The following is a 10284-nucleotide window of genomic DNA, read 5'->3' on the forward strand; positions in this document are numbered from 1 at the left end:
ATTTAAATAATTAATTTTTTATGTTTCTTTTCGTTTATGTGCAAAAAAAGGTATGTTAGTTAAAATAAATAAATGTGATTATTGAAATAAAAAAATAAAAGTCATTTCATTACAACATAATTTCATATTACAAATAGTCTGTGTTTGACGTGTATACTCGGTATCGCTAAATTTTTGAGACACAATTTAAATACGCATTTTCCGAAGAGATCGAAATGGTTAACTGGTTATTTAATTTTTACTCGGTAAAAAAATTAGTAAAAAAAATTGTATACTTTTGATAAACAGTGACTGAAAGATTGGTTAGACTGTGAAATATAGAAGCATTGTAGAGTGAACTCCTCCTAATCAGTAATTTTCCTGTTATTGCGGTTTCTGAATTTTTAAGACAAATCTATTAGAAAACATCAAAGTCTCTTCTAACATCCTCATTATGTTTTTTGCTCAAACATTCTTTTAATTGAAATTTTACCGCAATTTTCAACCTTATTCATAGCTTCAAGTATTCAAAATTGCTGCCTCAGCTCCATTTGAATATATAGAAACTGGGCATATGTACATTTGATGAGATAACTTATGCTATTTAATTTTCTTAAATTTTCGATGGTCATAGTTCATTCATGGTTTGGTTTTTAAAGTAACTTAATCACAGTAATTAAACAGAATTCAATCATCAGCTAAAACAAATACGTTGCATTGGCCAGGTAATGGTATTTCAAAACAAAGGAATTGGCAATCTCATTTAAAAACATTTTATATAAAAAAAGAACCGAAGCAATATGTCCAGATTTCAATATGACTTAAAAAAAACCAAGGCAAATTGTCTTGATGACTTAAAACAAATAGTCTTAAAAGCAGTTCATGTAACAAAGTATAATATTCAAAATACATTACACCAACCAGTTTGTACATTATGCTTTTCTTGCGTACCATATGATTGCAATATTTACTTCGATCTTTTTGCTTTGCACAGTAATGTGTAATTATTGGAGTTATTGTTGTCCCAGAACTCTTGGTCTAAAACTTCGTATTTCAATACAAAAATCAATTTATCACCAGGCTTCATGTGACGGGGATGAATGGTGAATTTGAATTTGTCCGTGACTGTGTCGGATGATCCTTCCACATATATCGCAGGCTGTTCTAGTACAGAATTCCAATTATCTGTCGTGTATCGCACTATAATTACTTTCTTATAATGCAGATTTGATATCCTCACTATTCCAGTCACTTGTAGATCGAGTATAATCACATTTTCTAAGCACACCTTTTGGTCTTTCACTCGATTTATAAAATTCGCACCAGATCCTGGTTGTTCAAACTGAGGAACAAGTACATATTTGTCTTGGGTTGGGTCTTGTGATAAAAGAGGCTTTTTGTCATTGTTTAAATTCACCATCAGGTCATTGAAAGCGCATGGGGGTATATTAGGAAGACTCCCATCGTTTGTGAAGACTTTGACGTCTACTAAATCTAAACCCATTGCATCTGCGAATCGAACGATCTTTTTATCACTCGAAGCACCATCAGCAGAAGATTTACCAATTTTCAACGAAGAAGAACGCAGCATGCGAGGGTCTTTAGATGGAACGGTGAGATGTTGAGATGCATCTTCTGCCACATCTGCGTTATTTGAAGTGGCCGATCCATTACGTCTGTTCTCGGATACTTCACCTCTGTCTTCATTCTCAAATTTAAATGTCGGAATATCGGAATTCGGGTTGCAGTCTGAGAATGGAGAATCTGGAGAGGAGTTGTGCTTCAAATTGAGTTCTGTACTCCCTAAAAGAATGAAAAATTTTGAAATTAGAATATATTAATTAAGGATTTTATTAAAAGATTTCGACAAATTTCATATTTGAACGTTTTAGATGGATTCTTTGTAGATTGCATATTTCAATGTCTCTCAAGGTGTGATTTTGGTGAAATTTCTATAGATCTTCACCGATCATAGTACCTAGAACCCAAAACCACCCTCTTTTCAGAAGAGTACTTTATAATAATTTAAGGTATCCGACTACGTTAAAAACACTGGTTTTCGACCACATTGGCGAATTCTTTTATTATTATTTCTTATAGTTCAGGCTTTCCTCTTTCCAAAATAGTATTTTCTAGGAAAAAGAAGGTCTGACCTATCATTCAGGAGAATTTTAAACAATTTTTTAGCTAAAATATTTCTTTAACTTCAATTTTCTCAAACTTTAATTTTCATAAAAATTATCCACCGTTAACATGATATCTCAAAAACTAATTGAGGTATTTACATAAAAATTTCAGCGTGTGTTTTAAATAATATGGGTAATGAAATAAACCAAAAGTTTTATTGTTGGTGAAATACTTTTTCATTTATAGGTGTTTTCAGAAAAATTAAGTTGTAAATTTATGGAAAAAATGTATATATACGTACGTTTTTACCCATAATTTCTTTGCATCTGAAAATGTTTTAGATTGTGGTTCATTTCATTCATCATTATATTCTATAACTTCTGTACAAAGAAAAATAGGATTGCTGCATTATAATTTTGTGTAGAGTGTTAACCGTTTAGGTTAAATTTCATTAAAATTTACTACAAATTTTCCTATTTCTCAAAATATATTATATTTCCAAATAATTTTTTTGTATATATAGTGTTTATAATTGACAATACATCTAAAAACCATAAATAGTTTTTAAAAAATCCAATTTTTCAAAAATATTGCTTCGAACGTAGTCGGCTACCTTAAGGAGAATAAAGCGTTTTAACCCTAAAAAATGCATGTTAATGGTTGAATTATTCATATGTCTTAGTATTTTCCCGAGTTCCCAGATAAAATCTTATCCTAATACCATTGTTGCCATATATCGACCTTGTCTACTCATGTTTATCAAAAAGCATTTAAAAAGCTTTTCAAACATCCATTGTTGCCTTTTGTAACAGTCACGTAAAGCTTATAAATGGAAATAATCGTGTAGCCAAACGGCTACACGATGCACTGTAAGGTCAAGGAGAATAAGAATCTTGGGTGAGTTCGAAGTTGGGCAATTTGGCTCTAAGGGCGTGGAGATTTTCATTTCTCTGTATCTTCTTTACGACTGAAGATAGAAAAATGAATCAAATTAGGCGAAACAACGTCACGTTAAGATGAACAACTTCTGAACAAAATGTTTTTCGACCATTGTAATCGCTTAGAAGTTAGGGATTGAAAATCACTTTTCAGCACATAGCTTTGACTATTTTTAAAATTATCTGTATTGGCACATTTAAATAAATAAAAATTAAGCATTCTTTTCCCTTAATTTTAAATCGTTTAAAAGCACTTGCACACATACTTAGTACGAAAAAACACATTTTTAGCATTATGTTTGTCTTTAATAGCTTGAAAAAAACTTTAAAAAATGTGCAAAAACATTTATTGTCAATATTATGACAAAATGATCAGTTTTAGAAAATTTTAGAAGCTACACGCGCTATAGCTCTTTTGAATGTGTTTGATTTATTTAAATATATTAACACGATCATATTCAATATTTATTTTAGAATAAATGCGGAATTATTCGATTTCAACAAAATCATTATATATGGTCGCTTCAATATGCAATGTGTCATTGTTTTTGCCTACGAATGGAAAGGAATTTAAGAATATTAACGTTAAGGAATCTACCTTTGTTTTCCAGCTTACCCTTTTTTTTTATTCTGATCGACGCTTAGTTCAAAAGGGCAAGTATGAACAAAAAAAAAATAATGAAGGTATACAAATGTTTAAGAATGGCGTGATCATCTTTACCTGCCACAAACAGTAAGAACTCTAAATAAATTAGAATTGTGTAAATTGCTTTCTCAGAGCAGCGATTAATTTAAAAAAATCAATAATTCAAAACTTAAAATTCCTAGTTTTTTTCTCCCTTTTATATATTTCTCTCTCTCTCCTTTTTATATCTATATAATATAATTCAACATGTAAAATTTCAAATATATTACAGGAATTGCCGTTCCTGCAATAATATAGCACTTGAAAAGGAATTTTTAAAAAATCTAGAATGAAAACTAAAATGCAAAAAAATTATAGAATAGAAAAAAAAAACAAGGAAAAAAATTCACATTCTCTATTTTTCAAGAACAATTGCATCTTGAGTAATTCTTATGTTTACACACATGTCATCTTTTCTATCTCATCCTGATAACTTTTCTTTGACGATCTAGATATCTCCTTAATATCAGAGTTCAAAATAGAATTAAGTTAAACACAATATTGCATGGCACCTTATTTTAATTCTTCATTTGCAATTTTATTCAAGCGGCCAAATTTTCTGAATTTCCTACTTGAGTACCTTAAGAGTATATTTTATAACGCTCTTTATAAAAAGTTGTCTTAAATAAAATTTTATGTAAGATCAGAAACAATTAAATAGTTGATTAGAAAATTTTCAAGGTAAAGAAAGATGAATTAAAGAAAAATACAATATTTTGCAGTTATTTTTCGATATTCTTACTTCAGACCAGATTCATCCACATTGGCCATATATAAAAAGTCCTATTTCAATATTCTATCTATAATAGTTAGTCCTTGTAAAGAAAAAATTAGGAAGAGAAATTCCTCAAAAGTTATCATTTTAGTCCGTCAATTAAAGAAAATAGAAAGTCTATTAAATAAAAAATTATTTAAATAAAAATCAGTTTCGAAGGTAAGAGGTATACGAAGTATAGAAAAAATGTTGGAATCGTCGAAAAATTCGAATTTGGAATTTTGGATGAATCTCCACGTTTTAGACCTGAATCCGAAAAACATGCTTTTAGCATTATATCTGTTTGTCTGTATATCTGAGAACATGAAAATTCAAAAACGCTTTCAGATCAATGGATTAAATTCGGTATACAATCTTTGCATCAAATTTATAGATTTTTTATCAAATTTTGAGCAAAATCTATTCAAAGAAAATCCGGCTGTTCGAATACAAGTTAGTATGATAATTACAAAACGGAAAGAACCAGATGGGTAAAATTTTGATACAGATTTAACTTCTAAATGTAAGTACAGATAAAATGTTGAACCAAATCCGTCAAGATATTGACCATCTATCTGTTTGAACTTTCACAAGCATGTTAATGTGATAATTCAAAAACGCAGTGGCTTGAATGTTTGAAATTTGATTTGTGATTACAGTTATAGTTCCGTGCAAAATTTTGGTTTCAATCGGCTAAGAAAAACACACTTCTGAAATACAAACTCGATTTTCGGATATTGTTAGCCGCATGCCAGTCATAAATAGCCAAGTATCACATGGCAGGTTCAATAAAAATTCGAAATTCATGCCAAAGATCTATATTTTGTAATTATTGATTTTATGTCAAATTTGGAATCAAAACTTCCAAAAGTCTTGTAGTCTATGTGTCTATATTTTTGCATGCCTGCAATCAGAATAGACTACTCAAACCCACCTTGAGGCACAAGGAAAAATTTGTATGATATTAACCGTATGCCAGGGATTAATCATAAATAGCCAAGTATCACATGGCAGGTTCAATAAAAATTCGAAATTCATGCCAAAGATCTATATTTTGTAATTATTGATTTTATGTCAAATTTGGAATCAAAACTTCCAAAAGTCTGGTAGTCTATCTGTCTATATTTTTGCATGCCTGCAATCAGAATAGACTACTCAAACCCACCTTGAGGCACAAGGAAAAATTTGTATGATATTAACCGTATGCCAGGGATTAATCGGTAAAAACTCGCCAAGGTTCACATGATCGATTCAGTAAAAATGCTAAAATCATGTCACAGATTAATATTTCGTACCTATTGTACGCCAATGCCATGCAAGACGTTCTCTGCCTCTACTCAAGGTCCACAATTTCTTTGTGAGGGGGCAGGTAATAACACCTTCATTAGAAAGTATTCAAGAGTGTTTTAGGGAGGCTAATCCAATTGGCTACTTCTGTAATAATTGCCTGCTGACGTGTACAGCACGCCGTAGGTAATTTTGTGACAAACACATTTCGATGGCATGTCTATCCAGAGCAAAAAATTTAATGCATTTTTCAATTATTGATGCATTATATTTTTTGGGAACGAAATAACATATAATATTTTAGTTGCCCAGCTGGCAGCGGATATTTTACTAGTTTGTTCTTCGTGAAAAATAAAGAGATGTCGGTTGATACCTTTTAGTCTAATTTAAAACCTACATTTGGTGCCGAAATCAAGAAAGTTCCGTTTACGCCCGAGTTGGCGATATCGTACTCCTGCAAGAAGACGTCAGACAACGATACATGCTGAAGGCCAAAGTGATGGACCTACATTAGGGACGCGACGGAGATATAAGATCCTGCAAACTGAGAGTTAATGGTCGAAAAGTAACCCGTCCGGTCTCCCTGGTCATCCCTACTCAAGGTTGGCCAGGCTGTGGAGAATGTTGGGAACGAGATTACATATAATAATTTAGTTGCCCAGTTAGTTGGTAGCACCCGTTTATTAGTTTGTTCATTGAGAAAAATAAGAGATGTCAGTTGATACCTTACAATCTAATTTAATATCTATAAGTTAACAATAGTTAAGAACAAATTTTAAAAGCAAAATAAAGACAAATAAATCAAGAATAAAATATTATCATGCTATGATGTTTCATTGTTAGCTAAAGATTCGAACCCCCTTTAAATTTTTTGATGCACTAGTGTTGACAATTTCAGTATCGATGACAGCTAATAGTGTCGTTTGTAACAAATTAAAAATTTGCTACAACAGAATTGCATATGTTTCTTTCAGACCCAATGCTAGAAGCTTGCTTTATAAATTTTTTATCTGAATCTGATTAGTTAATTCGTTAAAAATTTTATTCAGAAAAATTCACTTTTTAAAAAGCAAGACCTTTGGTGAATTATTTTAACATGACCATTAATATTGAAATGTCGAATTTTAATTCTTTTTTTTTTCAAATAATTGCACTTTAAATACTTCTGAAATAATATACGACTGATGTAATAGTGAAATAATCAATTTTCCTTCTCCAGTTTAGTTTAATTTAGTGATATTAACGCCCCATTTAAAGCAGCACTAGAGCTACTTTGGGACAGACCTCGTACTTTTGAACCACGGTCAGATGACGAGGAAGACAACTGAGATGACCCCCCCCCTTCCTCCAAACTTCCACAACACAACAGCAGGAGAACCTTTTATTCGCTATATTTCGAATATTCATTTTATTTTTTACTTCCCAACAATTCTTAAACTGTCGCATCTAATATTTCGGGTAAAATTATATTTACAACTATAACACTTTCGCTTAAGATAGAAATTTTCGAAAATCTCTGATAGCAATAAAATTTCTTTTTATGAAAGTTGAAAAAAATTGATGTATGCAAAACACTGGATAGCTGAACAAACAATTTTCTCGATAAACTGATGCATTGGATGATTTAATATAGACGATTATTTACTTTTACATCAATTCAATTGTTTGCGATTGAGTTAAAAATTGTGGACATTATTCAGCTAAAAATATTTATAGTTGATTTTTGCACAAGTTATATTTAGTTTTAATAGATAAGCAGTAAATTGAATGACAAATATTTAACACGCAATTCATGGTTTTTTGAAATAATTTTTTTCTGATTTGAACATATTTTACTACTAATTGAAAGCTTATGCAATATAATAAATACCGATAAAAATAGATATGTTATCACAAAACTATCGTTAGTTCAAAGTCATTATGTGACAAGATATCTAGAATGAATTCTGTTTTTTAATTCAAACGAATATCATAGTCCATTAAAATTTCAAATCCTCGGTACTTCCGCGAATACAGAATGAAATCATTGATAAAAATCTTTAATGATAGAATCAAATAAAATTGCTCCAAAAATCAAGAAATAATTTCAATAAATATCTGTTAATATCTATTATAAAACAGTATGAGAAAATAATCATAATAATAACAGGAATCACAAAATTCCATACCTAGTTTTATATATTTAAATCATTGCGTTTTTGAATTGCCGCGTTAACATGTTTCTGGAAGTACAGACAGATAGACAATCAATCCTTTGTCGGTTTTGTCTCAAAATTTGATAAGTATGTACACTATAGATGCTGAATCTGTGTACCGAATCTTATTTATATAGCTCTCTTCGTTTTGTAAATATCGTGTTAACTTATATTCGAATAACCTGATAGACGGACTTTCTCTAAACAAATTTTATTAAAGATTTGATAAAATCTGCAAATTTCGTATAAAGACTATACCAAATTTCAACCCACTAGCTCAAAGCCTTTGGACAAATAATTTAAAAAAAAAGGAAATTAAAACATTCATTTGAAGTTAGTAAAGTGATTAAAATTAAAATACCTTTTTGAATCATATTTGATTACTAAATTGAAAAAATCTAACGGAAGCAGTACTAATGATGCTTTAGGACTTCATTTGGTATAAAAAATCTAACGGAAGCAGTACTAATGATGCTTTAGGACTTCATTGGTGTAAAACATCTGTAGATTGGAAACCTTTGATTTTCAATGATGTGATTTGAAAGCAAACTTGTAAATTATCCCAAGCTCAAAAAATGCTAAAACTTCTAAATCAAGTAATTTATTGGATTTACTAAGCCACATAATGAAATAACCTATTCTGACCAAATTCCAAGCCACACTGGATTTAAGCATTTAGCCAATGTGGACAATATGCACTTTGAGATCTCTAATTTAATAAGCTAATCCATTTAGTTTCATTATTTCAAAACATTTTTAATTTAATCAGTGTGTTAATTACTTTTATTTTTAGTAACCTTATGAAAATGGGTTCATTTATTTACTGTGACTCATAACTGAGCGTCATTTATGTTCATTCACAATATTATCTAGACAGATACTTAATGTTCATAAATACTGTATTAACTAAATGAATGTAATTAACTAAATATTGTAATAATTAGTCTGTTAAACATAATAAGGATCGGTGATAAAATACCATATTTTATTCATAATAAATTAATAATGACTTTTTAATGAACTTGATTGCTATCTTCCTCAACAAAGTGGTTTTAGGCAGTTGCCTAGTTGAAAATCCATCGGCAATTCCAGGCTTTTAATAATCTTAAGCAATGATAGAAAACTTTAATTATAAATCTGAAAACTTATAAAATAAAATGGATCGCTATTTATTTTAAACCAGTACTTAGATCACAGAGTTTTAAAAGTATTGCATTAAAGTAGTGTCATATAGTCTTAAAAACTATATGGCGTGCTAAGCATCTTTTCATATTACTAAAAAAATCACCAAAAAGTAGTTAAAAGAAATCAAACGTAATATTTCATTTAAATAACTTTTGAGTGTCGATATTGTCGCTCATTACATAACTTATTTTTTTTAATCGTAATAAACTGCAATTTATTCTAAATTTCTTGAAAATGCATTTAATACATGAAGGAAAAACAGATTAGACATAATATTTTCAAAATTAATGGTAAATAATTGTTGAAGAAAATAAAGCATCTGTTCAATGAACATTATTTAAATTATCTAACCTTCAGAATATAAAAATAGACATGTAAGATTAAAGGCTGTAAAAGAATACTTACGATCGTTTTGATCCATGCCGATAATTTAGTATTAGCGAGTAACTTCCTGTCCGTCTGTGACAATACACAATCATCTGAACGTAAGAGCAGAACTCATAATCATTACAGGAATCTGAATGCCAATTGCCAAAAATACCGCAGAAAGCTAAGATTACGTCCCAATTCATGAGTTGATTAGATTACGGATTCGAGCACCTTTGATTAGGTTCATGATCTTCTCCTCCAAACCTACTTTTTGCTTATTTATTTTTAATCTAGCTGTTCGATAAAGGAAAAACGATAATAATAGCCTTTTCATTTATTTAGTTTGGTAATTTTCTATTTCTGAAACTAATCGTGTAAACAAAACACGTGCTAAACAGCATGTAACCCCGTGGTAGATTACTTGATTTCTATAATTTTATTTCGTCTAAACGTGGTTTCATTGCAGACGAATCACTCTGCCTGAAGTTTGCGGCACCTCAACTTAACTCGCTCGAGCAATTAAGAATCAGTTCATGTAAGCTGTCGGATATGTCATAAAACATGTCAACATTTTTTTTTTTTTTTTCGTTTTTTTCACGTGCGTGCATTTTTCTGAAAACGTTGCCGACAGTCAAATAGGAAGTTGATGCGCTTAAATGCTTTTATTTTTTTTATTATTATTTATTTGCCGTCAGTAACATTTACTTGCCTACAATTATGAATAATTTTCGTATCATCAAAATTTATATGTTTATATACAGACTT

The 10284-nt window shown here is 30.1% G+C and overlaps 1 protein-coding gene across 1 annotated transcript; it reads right to left on the reverse strand.

The window, feature by feature from the left end:
- Window positions 1-743: 743 nt before the first annotated feature.
- LOC129963642 (glycogen-binding subunit 76A-like) lies at window positions 744-9919 on the reverse strand. The gene is made up of 2 exons (XM_056078132.1): window positions 9556-9919; window positions 744-1782 (listed from the first exon to the last, which is right to left on the reverse strand). Exons 1-2 carry the CDS (start codon window positions 9569-9571, stop codon window positions 947-949), a joined length of 852 nt encoding a protein of 283 aa, XP_055934107.1. The 5' UTR covers window positions 9572-9919; the 3' UTR covers window positions 744-946.
- Window positions 9920-10284: the final 365 nt, after the last annotated feature.

This window comes from Argiope bruennichi, chromosome 3, assembly GCF_947563725.1.
Source record: "Argiope bruennichi chromosome 3, qqArgBrue1.1, whole genome shotgun sequence".
Taxonomy (NCBI): Eukaryota; Metazoa; Arthropoda; class Arachnida; order Araneae; family Araneidae; genus Argiope; species Argiope bruennichi.